The following is a 14,009-nucleotide window of genomic DNA, read 5'->3' on the forward strand; positions in this document are numbered from 1 at the left end:
CAGCGCTTGCGGTGATGCCGTTCTATTTGTTGTTCCTCTGTAACCACATCCATGTTGTTTCCGGCATTTGTCTCGATGATCAGAGGTCTTTGCTGCTCCAACTCAAGAACAACTTCACGTTCATCTCAGAAAGTAGAAGCAAGTTGAAGTCGTGGAATCCGAGTCATGATTGTTGTGGGTGGATAGGGGTGTCTTGTGACAATGAGGGACATGTTACTAGCCTTGACCTCGATGGAGAATCAATCTCTGGTGAATTTCACGATTCGAGTGTTCTTTTCAGTCTCCAACATCTCCAGAAACTGAATTTGGCTGATAACAATTTCAGTTCTGTAATTCCATCTGGATTTAAGAAGTTGAATAAGTTAACTTATCTGAATTTGTCACATGCTGGCTTTGCGGGTCAGGTTCCAATACATATTTCTCAGATGACAAGGTTGGTTACTCTTGATCTCTCCTCTTCTTTTTCAACAGGGGAAGTGCTGAAACAACTTGAGATCCCAAATCTACAAAAGCTTGTCCAAAATCTCACCAGTATTAGGAAACTGTATCTGGATGGTGTAAGTGTAACAGTTCCAGGACACGAATGGTGCAGTGCATTGATCTCACTCCATGACCTGCAAGAACTTAGAATGTCATATTGTAATGTCTCAGGTCCGCTAGATGCTTCCCTTGCAAGACTTGCGAATCTATCAGTCATTGTTCTTGATTACAACAATATATCATCCCCAGTGCCAGAAACATTTGCACGTTTCAAAAATCTGACCATCCTAGGTCTTGTTAATTGCGGGTTGACCGGAACATTTCCACAGAAGATCTTTAACATTGGAACATTGTTAGTTATTGACATATCTTTGAACAACAATCTACATGGTTTCCTTCCTGACTTTCCATTGAGTGGATCTCTCCAAACCTTAAGAGTAAGTAACACTAACTTTGCTGGAGCATTTCCACACTCTATTGGTAACTTGAGAAACTTATCTGAATTGGATCTTTCTTTTTGTGGATTTAATGGAACAATTCCCAATTCACTGTCAAACCTAACAAAACTCAGTTACCTGTATCTGTCATATAACAACTTCACAGGTCCAATGACATCATTTGGTATGACCAAAAAGCTTACCCATTTAGACCTTTCTCATAATGATTTAAGTGGTATAGTTCCATCATCTCACTTCGAAGGACTGCATAATCTTGTCTATATTGACTTGAGTTATAATTCTTTCACTGGGAGCATTCCTTCATCCCTTTTTACACTCCTATCATTGCAATGGATTTGGCTTTCTGAAAACCAGTTTAGTCAATTGGAAGAAATCGTAAATGTGACATCCTCTAAACTAGACATCCTTGATGTAAGAAAAAATAATCTCTCTGGGAGCATTCCTTCATCCCTTTTTACACTCCCACTGTTGCAAGAGATCCGGCTTTCCCACAATCAATTTAGTCAACTAGATGAATTGGTTGATGTGTCTTCTTCTATATTACACACCCTAGATTTACGTAGCAACAATCTATCAGGGCCTTTTCCAACATCTATCTACCAACTCAGTACACTCTCTGTCCTCCAACTTTCTTCAAACAAGTTCAACGGGTCGGTGCAGTTGAATAAGCTTTTTGAGCTTAAAAATTTTACCAGCCTAGAACTTTCACTCAACAACTTATCAATCAATGTAAATGTTACAATTGTTAGCCCATCTTCATTTCTCAGCATTAGCAATCTAAGATTGGCTTCCTGCAACTTGAAAACTTTCCCTAGTTTTCTGAGAAACCTGTCCAGATTAACCTATCTAGATCTTTCAGATAACCAGATTCAAGGATTAGTTCCTAAATGGATTTGGAAACTACAAAATCTCCAGACCCTTAATATTTCTCACAATTTGTTGACTGAGTTGGAGGGACCTTTGCAGAATCTTACGTCCAGCTTGTCTACCCTTGACCTTCATCACAATAAACTTCAGGGACCATTACCTGTTTTCCCTAAATATGCTAACATTTTGGATTACTCAAGCAATAAATTTAGCTCTTTTATCCCACAAGATATTGGTTATTACCTGTCTTCCACATTTTTTCTCTCTCTTTCAAATAATACTTTGCATGGCAGTATCCCCAGTTCCCTCTGCAATGCTTCATCACTTCGACTGCTTGATATTTCCATGAATAACATTTCTGGAACAATTCCCTCTTGTTTAATGACGATGAGTGGCACTCTTGAGATATTAAATTTGAAGACCAACAATTTGTCAGGCCCTATTCCTGATACAATTCCAGGTTCCTGTGGTTTGTCGACTTTAAATCTTCATGGAAATCAATTCAATGGGTCAATTCCAAAGTCTCTTGCTTATTGCTCAATGTTAGAGGCATTGGACCTTGGATCAAATCAAATAATTGGTGGCTTTCCATGCTTTTTGAAGGAAATATCCATGCTTCGTGTCTTGGTTTTACGGAACAACAAATTCCAGGGTTTCCTAAGATGTTCTAATGCCAATATGACTTGGGAAATGCTTCAAATTATGGACATCGCTTTCAACAATTTCAGTGGCAAACTTCCAAGAAAACATTTCACAGCCTGGAAAGGAAATATAATGCATGATGAAGATGAAGCCGGAACAAAGTTTATAGAGAAGGTTTTTTATGAATCCGATGATGGTGCTCTATATTATCAAGATAGTGTGACAGTTGTCAGCAAAGGTCTAAAGCAGGAGTTGGTTAAAATTTTGACAATATTCACGTGCATTGATTTCTCATCCAACCATTTTGAAGGATCTATACCAGAGGAGTTAATGGATTTCAAAGCACTCTATATCCTGAACTTGTCAAACAATGCTTTGTCTGGTAAAATCCCATCATCCATAGGTAATATGATACAACTAGAGTCTTTGGACCTTTCACAAAACTCCTTGAGTGGAGAAATTCCTGTGGAACTTGCAAGATTGTCATTCATTTCGTACTTAAACCTCTCATTCAATAATTTGGTGGGACAGATCCCAACAGGTACCCAAATTCAGTCATTTTCAGCTTCTTCCTTTGAAGGCAATGATGGGCTATTTGGTCCTCCATTGACTGAAAAACCAGATGGAAAAAAGCAAGGGGTGCTGCCACAACCAGAATGTGGAAGGCTAGCTTGCACAATTGATTGGAATTTTGTTAGTGTTGAACTGGGATTGGTTTTTGGTCATGGAATTGTTTTTGGTCCACTCTTGATTTGGAAGCGGTGGAGGGTATGGTATTGGCAACTTATTCACAAAATTCTTTGTTGGATCTTCCCTCAAATGTATCTTGAATATGTAACCCATAGATCAGGACAAACGTACACAACTTTAAGGTGGAGGAATTAGTGATTAACAATGAGTGTACAAGTAAATGAAGTATTGATACAATATACCTTCTAAATGTTCCTTTTTTCCAAATTCCATAGTTTTAATTGTTTTATGTCTTAATGGAAACCGAAAATAAATATGCAAGGCATATGCATTGGAACTTTGGAAATATATTGTTATATTTTAACGAGTACTTTGATAAATTATTACCCTTTTAATGACAAGTATTAAATTAATATAATTAATGAGCAGTTTTTTAAATGCCCTTATAAAAAAGTATTTTTTTATTAGTAATAAAGATAAAATTTTGAAGTCATCACTTCAAAATTTTATCTTTGGCTGCATAAAGGAAATACATAGGAATATAGTAACACCACCCGGTTTCTTTTGCTCATATGATCAAAGAATTGGATTGTTGAACAAAACTATGATATGTTGAGGTGTTTATTAGGCTGACTACAAATCCTTTAACACCACCAGGTACCTCTGCTTCATATCTAAAATCACTCGTCTGTGATGTAACCTTGATTTTAAACCTTGTCATATTTTTGGCCTTGCTATTTAGGTAATGAGAATTGCCTTCACTCATGTACTTTCTCATGTTGCCCTTTTTACTTTCACCCTAACCTTCACTTATTGTAATGTTAAATTCCAATTTCGTACCAAGTTGAATATGTAACATCCCATTTGTTGTAAATAAATTAAAAATGATTTTTGTTTATAAATAAATAGAGTTTTAGAAAAAAAATGATGAAGTTTTTGTAATTAAACAAATAAGGAGAAATAAATTTATTAGAATAATTGTTTGAAGGAGAAAAAAAAGAAAGATATTTGATAGATTCAGTTGATAGAAAATAAATAGAGTATTTGTTTATAGAATAATAATCAAAGAAAAATAGAATAAATAATAGGCTATGAGTACCCTATCTATAAAAAAGACATGCTAGGTCAGTGTTCAGACTGACAATACTCTCTACGCCTCCTCTTCCTCTCAGTTTCGTATTCCCTTTTCCTCCTCCCAAAACCCTCTCTTTTTCCCGCATATACTCAAATCTGTCTCAGTAAAATGACGATCTCAGATTCATTAACCGTTGGATCGTCATGAAACTTGAACAACAGGTTGGAAACTCAATTCCGAGCATTATCACCGTTGAAAATTACAAAAAATATTGGAGTTGAGAGAAATACACTTCGCATCGTAGCTTTTTCTTTTCCCACACAAACCCAAAACTGTCCCAGTAAAACTACAATCCTAGTCTCGTTAACCATTGGATCTTCGTGAAATTTGGACATCAGGTTTTAAATTCACTTAAGCATATTTTCACCGTTGGAATTTGCAAAATATTGTCTATGGAGGGAGAAATACTCATCGCACGTAGACAGTGGAATGGAGGCTTCAATCCCCTTCTCCTCTCTCTAACGCTTGGAAACCCTATCAGAAAAATCAGAGGAAAAGCTTGAGTAATCTCAGAAAACTATTAGAGATGCCGCTATCACTGTCAGAATACACACGTGAGCCCGCTTAGAGGTAAGAGATGAGTTATTCACAATTGGGGAATAGTAAGAACATGTGTAGGGATCCTTAGAGTATCAATTGGAATGAGTTTTTGGGATGTTTCTACAAATTTTGATTCTATCCTTACAATTATAACTGTGAATTATATATGTTTGATGGACCAATCGATGTCCCAATGAGAAATTACTGTCAAATTGATGTGTTCTTGTATTGAGTGAGAACCCTAAAAAAAATTGAATTCTTTTTATTAACGTCAATTATACTCTAAATAATATTATTTAATGACTTATTTTATACAAATTATTATCTTGTTCTATATTTTTCCACGATGATGATCAACATGTTATGTGTGTATATATATATTGTAATACTAAAATAATAAATTAAAGAAAGTTGTAAGGTTAATGCCTTGTAGTAATTTCTTTTGATGTAATCTTAAACTAATTATTGTAGAAACGCTTTTGATTAAAAATAATGTAGTTTGATTTACTATATATATATATATATATATATATATAATTTCTTTTGTGTCATACAAATATTATTACTGTGTGATGTGTATATGAGTTATGAGGCGTGATAAATTATTATAATGAGATTATAATATTGTTATGGAGATTGAGTAGTGCAAAGTGAAATGTGTCAATTTGCGAGATACATGTAAACATGAGATGGTTGATTGTGACATAATGAGATGTGAAATTGTGAACAGGAGTTTTAGTTGTGAATAAGTGTGTGGTTAACACTTGATGTGATATTACTTGTGTTATGAGTTGTGAATTATACAATAACCCAATCAGTGTTATCTTGAGAAAAGTGTTGATGCACAGTGTTAAACGGAAAGTGTAGGTTTCCTATTTAGGAACCAGTGTTAAATTGTAGCGCAATGTGTTAAATGTGTTGAAACATGAGTGTGAGGTTGTAGGTATTGTATAATTCATGAGTAGTGTCTATAAATTGAATATGTGATGAATTATGGAATAACATGTTGCTTTGAGATTATAATATTGTTATTGAGAATGAGTATAAGTGCAAAGTTGAACATGTGTTAATTTGTGAGATACATGTAAACATGTGATGGTGGATTATGACATTACGAGATGAGAAATTGTGAACATGAGTTTTAGTTGTGAATAAGTGTGTGGTTAACACTTGATGTGATATTACTTGTGTTATGAGTTGTGAATTATACAATAACCCAATCAGTGTTATCTTGAGAAAAGTGTTGATGCACAGTGTTAAACGGAAAGTGTAGGTTTCCTATTTAGAAACCAGTGTTAAATTATAGCGCAATATGTTGAACGTGTTTAAAACATGATTTTAAGGTCATTGGTATTGTATAATTCATGAGCAGTGTTTACATGCAAAAATTGTTTTAGGGGTTGGACCTAAATCAAGAGGGAGAGGCCTTGACGGACTCTTCAGAGTGTAGGCCTTGGGGGTAAACACACCCAGTTTGAATTCTTCTTTAAGTCTGTGCTGATCCCACATGGTTGGAGCATTCTCGCAAAACAGTGTGACCCTGACTGGTCTCCCTATGATTTTACTTAGTGAGAGTGACCTCACATACCCATTTTGTGGTGTGTCTTGTTATGTACTCCTAAGCATCCTATGGTGGTTTTTCACTGACATGATACCACATTGCATATAGGCTTAAGTCTTAGTATAACTGTTGCATAACGCTGGCTAATTGTTTATTATGAAATTGATGAGTGTTATTATGTCTTGACCGAAATGTGCGATTCATGTGTAATGTGATTGGTGATTGAAAAATGAACTATAAATGACAAAGTGGTAAAATTATGTGAGCTATGTTTAAGTAAGTTGTATCTCATTTATATGATATGTACATCTAGTTGTCTCATTTCTCTATTAGTTATGAATGTAATAACTCACTCCCCGTTTGCTATTTGTGTTTGGATCCTATGATGATCTCGAACTTTGTGCTCATGGGAGCAGATGCTTAGGTGAATGACTATGGAGAACCTCATGCTAGAGGACGCAGGAACACAATCCTCTGATAGGATGTGACATTGGGGTATAGGTTTCTATATTAATTGTATGAAGTCTTGGATGACCTTGTTTGAGCCGAAGTGATTTTATTATTTATTCAAACAAGTTTTATTATGATGCGAGGAAAGTGAATGTCAGCCTTTTACTCTTTTGAAAGACTTTTATTTAAATGTGTTTTAAAAACTTTTAATTAATTATAATTTATTATTCCTTATATTATTAGTACATATATGTATGGGATAGAGGATGCCACAAAATACTTAACAAAAAATGAAGCAGAACACAAGTTACATGTAAGTGGAGCGGGAGAGAGACTACTTTTGGTTTTATGGTAGAAAAGAAAAATAAAACAGAGGAGCAAAACAGAGAAGAATGTGTTGAATATTTGAAGAAGGAATGGAATGATAAATTTCATTTATTAGCAACAATACATTTATATAATAATTCAAATAAAACAAAAAACTATCATGTTACCATGATTTTAGCAATCTGTGGATAACAACCTAACTTGCTCCTAAAGTGTAGGAACCACTTATTGACTAAAATAGAAACTAAAATAATAGAAGATAAAGATAAAAGAGCCACATAATGTAGTCCAAAAGCAGATAATTAACACTCCTCCTTGCTTTAGGATCTGCAAACTCCAATCTTTTGTCTTAAGAGCTCAATCTTTTGTCTCCATTATGCTGCATCTCTCTTAAGAAGTAGAGCTTAATGTCAAAATGTTTAGTCTTCCCATGACACATTGGATCCTTTGAAATTGCAATTGCTGCTTGGTTGTCAATGAAAATTTCTATCATATGATTATGTTGCATATGTAAATCACATAGAACCTTTTTTAACCATAAAACTTGATTTACAGCTACTGTTGTTGCTATGAATTCAAATTTTGTAGTGGATTGTGCTACATTCTCCTGCTTCTTTGTGCACCATGAGAAAACTCTTGAACTTAGGCTGAAACAATATCCCGAAGTGCTTTTTATGTCATTAATGGATCCAACCCATCACTATCGGAGAATCTATATAACTTGAATTCTTGACACTTCTCAAGTTTGACACCATAATCAACAATGCCTTTAATATACCTCAATATTCTTTGTGCTTCTCTCAAATGCATTTCACTAGCACAATGCATAAATCGAGAGAGGAGACTTACAACGAATAGAATGTCTGGCCTTGTTGTAGTGAAATACATTAGACATCTAATCAAGCTCCTATAATATCCTTCATCAACTTTATCAGCACCATCTTGCTTGTTCAACTTCTCTTTTCGATTCATTGGTGTGCTAACTATTTTACACTCCTCCATCTGAAATTTCTTCAATATTTCCTTTGCATATTTTTTTGGCAAATGAACACATCATTCTCACTTTGTTTAATCTCAATTCCAAGAAAGTATGTCATAAGACCAAGATCTGTCATTTCAAAAGCCTGCATCATTTCTTGTTTGAATTCCTCAACCAGCCTTATATTATCTCCGGTCACTAAAAGATCATTAACATAGAGGGAAACTATGAGAAAATTGTTTCCCTTACGTTTCACATAAAGAGTGGATTTAGATAAGCTTTTTACAAAGTCAATGCTCAAAAGGTGATCATTTATCCTGTTGTACCTAGCCCTTGGTGCTTGCTTTAGGCCATAGAGGGCCTTTTTTAGTAGATAGACTTATTCTTCTTCACCTCGCTTCACAAATCATTCTGGCTGCTCCACATATATCTTTTCTTGTAAAACTCCATTTAAAAAAGCTGATTTAACATCTAACTAAAATACTTTCCAACCTTTTTGAGCAGCAACCATTAACACCAATCTAATTGTATCTAATTTGGACACTAGAGCAAAAGTGTTAGAATAATCAACACCAAAAATTTGTGCATACCCTTTTACTATGAGTCTGGCCTTGTATTTGTTGACTGAGCAATCTGCATTAAGCTTTGTTCTGAAAACCCATTTAAGTCCATTGACTTTTCTCTCTATAGGCTTGTCAACTAGCTCCCATGTTCTATTTTTCTGAATCATTAACATCTCCTCCTTCATGGCAATTTTCCATTTTGGGTCTTTTAATGCTTCTTCACATCTACCAGGTTCACATATTGCTACATTACATCTTTGATAGATGTTAGACAACAACCTTGTGCCTCTAATTGAGGGTTCATCTTCTAACTCATTCTACAACAACTCTGTTGTTTGCTCTTCAAGATGATTGTCTTCAATATTGTTGAAGGATCCATTTGTTCTTTGTGGATTCTTCCAATCCCAATTCTGATCTTCATTGAAATGCACATCTCTTATGACAACCATCTTTCCGGTTTGAGGATGATACACTTTGTAGGCCTTTGAAACTGAACTATAGCCCACAAAAATACCAGAAAATCGCCTTCTTGACAAGTTTGTTCCGCTTAACATGTGGAACATGTGCAAAACAAACACAACCAAACACCTTAAGAAAGATCAGTGAAGGCTTATACCCATGCTAAGCCTCAAAAGGAGTTTTATCTTCTAAGGCCTTGGTTGGAAGTCGATTTTGAAGAAATACTACTGTATTAGCTGCTTCTGCCCAAAATTGTTTAGGCAATTCTTTCTCATGCAACATATATCTAGCCATTTCCGTTACCGATCTATTTCTCCTTTCACTAACTCCATTTTGCTCTAGAGTGTATGGAGCTATGAGTTGATGTTCATTTGCTTCTTCACAAAATAAATTAAATTGTGCTGAGGTATATTCCGTCCCATTATCGAATCTTAGAACTTGATTCTTGCAGCCACTTTGAGTTTCCACCATCATCTTGAACTTTATAAATACTCCAACCATTTCATGCTTGAATTTTAAGAAAAAAATCTAGCACATTCTTGTAAAATCATCTATGAAAAGAATAAAGTATGAACTACCTTGTAGTGATGGTGTTCTTTGAGGTCCTGCCACATCAATGTGAATTAGTTGCAGCTTTTGAGAGGCTCTCCAAGTTGATTTGGGAAATGGCATTCTATTTTGTTTACCAAACTGGTAAGCAATACAATTCAGCAAGTGATCAGAAAATACCACTAGACCTCTTGTCATGTCTTTCTTCTTCATGTTCAGCATTCTTTGAATATGACAATGGCCAAGTCTCTTATGCCAAAGTTCTGTGGGGCTAGCTTGAGTGAAATAGGCTACCCGCTCCTCCTCAATTGGATCAAATAAGAAGCTTTTACCTCTTATTTTAACTCTCAGCATCTCTCGACCAACAATGTCAAAGATAAGGCAATGTTGATTTTCAAAGGATACTTTAAATCCTTTTTCTATCAACTGACCTACGCTAAGCAAATTTTGGTCAATATCGGGTACATAAAGTACATCTGAGATTGTCTTTATACTGAAACTTGTTGAGATTATGATGGTTCCTTTTCCTTTTGTCGAAGTATAGCCACCGTTCCCAATTCTGACTTTTGAGACTTTAGTAGGCTTCAAATCCTTGAAGAGTGCAATATGTCATGTGGTTTATACAACCACTGTCAATCAGCCAACATTCTTAACTACTCCTTGCTGAAAAGATGTTGCCACGAATATTTGATCTTCTTCATCTTGCTCTACGACCTGGGCATTGTCTTCATTTTGAAGAAACTTGCCTTTGCAAATTATAGCTTTATGTCCAAGCTAATTGCATTTGCTGCACTTTGCATCTGGTCTTCTCCAGCATTTGAATAGTGGGTGACTCATTTTGCCACAATGGTGACAAGGTGGATAGTTTTTCTTTTTACCCTTACCTTTACTTTGGTCATTTACAATACTTCCACCTTCATGATCCTTGGCTGGTAAAGCACCATCAACCACATAATCTTGTCTCACAAGCCTTCGCTGCTCCTGGGCCTGCAAGGCATGTAATGCTCCTACCAAAGTGATCTTGGATAGATCCTTTGTGTTCTCCAACGTGGTTATTGATGCTTCATATCTCTCAGGCACTGTAACTAGAATTTTTTCTACGCTTCTGGAATCAGCAAATTTAGTGCCCAGTAATCTAACCTTATTAGCAATGCCAAGCAATCTGTCTGGGTATTCTTTAATTGTCTTAGACTCTTTCATCCTTTGGAGCTCAAATTCCCTCATCAAGTTCAGCACTTGCATGCCTCAAATCCTCTCATCCCCTGCGCATTCTTCCTTTAAATAATCCCATATTGCATTTGGTGTTTTGATGGTCATGATTCTGGTGAAGACAATTTTTGAAACACCAGCAGATAAACAAGACTTTGCCTTTGCTTTCTTGGTTTTCCTTTCCTTGTGATTTTTTATCTGAGCCATGGTGAGATTGTCTGGCAGTGGAGGAACATTGTAATCCTCTTCCATAACTTCCCATAAATCCAATGCCTCTAGGTAGGACTCCATTCTAATTGCCCAAAGGTCATAGTTCTCCCCATCAAAGACAGGAGGAGCAACTTCTGAAAAGCTTTCTTCAACTTCCATTTTCACAGGTCCCGTAAGAAGATAGCTCTGATACCACTTTGTTGGTTTTATGGAAGAAAAGAAAAATAAAATAGAGGAGCAAAGCAGAGAGGAATGCATTGAATATTTGAAGAAGGAATGGATTGATCAATTTTATTCATTAGCAACAATACATTTATAATAATTCAAATAAAACAAAAAACTATCACGTTACCAAGATTTTAGAAATCTGTGGATAACAACCTAACTTGCCCCTAAAGTGTAGAAACCACTTATTGACTAAAATAATAGAAGATAAAGATAAAAGAGCCATGTAATGCAGTCCAAAAGCAGATAATTAACAGAGATCAATAAATATATAATCATTTGTTGTCTTATACTCCAACCTCTTTGGAACCCTGCTTCTGGGACATGTACTTTGCTTGATAAGATTCGTACTTTATCATTGTAATCATCATTGTCTTCAAATAATCAAGTTCTTGTCTAGGGAAATGCTGATATCCAAATTTCATCACGTTGATTTGCACATTCAACCTAATAGCCCAAAGAGAATAGTCATCCAAATACGAAAAGTTCCAAAACTCTATCTTTATGCTCTTTTCTTTCAATTGTTAAACTGTTATTGAAGGGAACAATACAGTCTTCAAATATAAACACATTTCAGCATGTAGAGTTTCAAGGGATGGAGGAAGCTATGGTAGAGTTTGAAGAAATATGCAACCCGTTAGGTCTAGGTATCATAGTCTAGTTACTCCTGTCCAATTTTTTATGCATAAAGGTAAGATCCTAGTTGCACTAAAATTTATGACAAGGATTTGTAGCTTGCTTAGAAACTAAAGAGTAAAGACAAGCTCAATTAATTGAAAAATATAAAATCAAGAAGGAAACAGTTGCTTAGACAATGGTGTAAGTCACTCGCAGAAGTATTATGATCAAGTTATAATGCACAATTATGTTTAGAAAAAGGCTTAAATATGTTATAGGTCCTTGATACATGACAAATTTTATGTTTGATTCCTAATAAAAAAATTTGTTACATTAGATTCCTAATATATCAAAATTTGTGTTCAGAGTCTTTGCCATCAGTTAAGTGATGATGTGACATCCTGTGAACAAATCTTCCAATACATATATTCTAGCTTAATTTACAATCTCGAGTTCGAGTTCTACATTATGTTAAATACTCAGAAGAAAGCTCTATAGTAATCTTATGCAGCTTTCATAGGATTGCCTCATCTAGAAGATACTTATAGTCTCTACCCAAAAAATATAAGTCGGACAGGAAATATAAATGATGCAATTGGCATCGTTGAAAATTCAAAGGAAAAATTTCAAACTTCCTATTTAGTGGGGATGTTTGGGTTCCCTAGTGAAAGCCATCATTGAACAATGTCTTTTCCCATAGAAATCGTGAGCTTTTACACATAATCTTCAGTTTTCTTACATTAACAGTAATCATTTATGTGGCTCTATTGACTATTATACTATTATGTTTAAAACTTCTACATGTGACAATAGGATTCACTCAATAATTATTATCTACAATGACAATTATACTATTCTCAGCATTTGTGGTGATACCATTCTATTGGTTATGCCTCTGTAACAACATCATGTGGTTTCTGGCCTTTGTCTCGATGATCAGAGGTCTTTGCTGCTCAAGCTCAAGAACAATTTCACTTTTTTCTTAGAAAGTACAACCAAGTCATGATTGTTGTGGGTGGATATGGGTGTCCTATGATATGAAGGGACATGTCACTGGTCTAGACCTTAATGGAGAATCAATCTCTGGTGGATTTCAAGATTCAAGTGTTCTTTTCACCCTCCAACATCTCTAGAAATTGAATTTTCCTGATATCAACTTCAATTCTATCATTCCTTTTGGATTTAACAAGTTGAACAAGTTAACCCTGAATTTCTCGCATGCTGACCTTGCAGGTCAGGTTCCAATACTAGTCCTCTTCTTTTTCAACAGGCCTATTGTTAAAACTTGAGATCCAAAAGCTTGTCCAAAATCACACCAATATTAGGCAACTATATCTGGATGGTATAATTGTAATAGTTCGAGGACATGAATGGTACAGTGCATTGATCTCACTCCATGACCTACAAGAACTTAGAATGTCATATTGCAATATGTCAGGTCCCCTAGCTAGATGCTTCCCTTTCAAGACTTTGAATCTATCATTCATTGTCCTTGATTACAACAATTTATCATCCCCCCAATGCCAGAAACATTTACACGTTCGAAAAATCTGACCATCCTAAGACTTAGAATCTATCATTCATTGTCCTTAAACAATATTATTTATATATCTGTGTTAGTTTAACTCTCTAAATAATTGCTATTTGTTTCTAACCCCTTTCCTTATGTCATAACAGCTATTCTATTTATTAGAACTAAAATATATATAGTTATCACATTTGTAACAAAAGTTAAGCCTAGGTTGATAGATTAGTAGAATATTAAAGAGCATAATTGGAAATTAAAGTCAATTTTCTCAACAACTGAGAATAACTAGCCTGCTGTTTGAAAGAAAGCATATTATTGCAAGTATTGTGAAGGGGATAAAAAATCTCTCTCTGGTTCTCTTTATCATTTAGATAATCAAGTTCCTCGACAGTATATTCCTCACAAAGTTCACAGACATCTGATTTTCTGTTTAATTCTGCATATGGAAATATGTCAACAACATGACTATTGATGCTGCATTTGTATTTCAAAATTATAACTGTACTTTAACACATTATT

At 35.0% G+C, this 14,009-nt stretch overlaps 2 protein-coding genes across 2 annotated transcripts; one reads left to right on the top strand and one right to left on the bottom strand.

Annotated features, from left to right (window-relative positions):
* Positions 1-14: 14 nt before the first annotated feature.
* Positions 15-3,332, top strand: LOC100804078 (receptor-like protein 7). Its single transcript, XM_014779439.1, has 2 exons — positions 15-1,101; positions 1,339-3,332. The coding sequence occupies exons 1-2, from the start codon at positions 15-17 to the stop codon at positions 3,330-3,332; spliced, it is 3,081 nt and encodes a 1,026-aa protein (XP_014634925.1).
* A 7,004-nt stretch (positions 3,333-10,336) lies between these two features.
* LOC102660884 (uncharacterized) lies at positions 10,337-10,942 on the bottom strand. The gene is made up of 2 exons (XM_006574150.1): positions 10,585-10,942; positions 10,337-10,446 (listed from the first exon to the last, which is right to left on the bottom strand). The coding sequence occupies exons 1-2, from the start codon at positions 10,940-10,942 to the stop codon at positions 10,337-10,339; spliced, it is 468 nt and encodes a 155-aa protein (XP_006574213.1).
* Positions 10,943-14,009: the final 3,067 nt, after the last annotated feature.

This window comes from Glycine max, chromosome 1, assembly GCF_000004515.6.
Source record: "Glycine max cultivar Williams 82 chromosome 1, Glycine_max_v4.0, whole genome shotgun sequence".
NCBI lineage: Eukaryota > Viridiplantae > Streptophyta > Magnoliopsida > Fabales > Fabaceae > Glycine > Glycine max.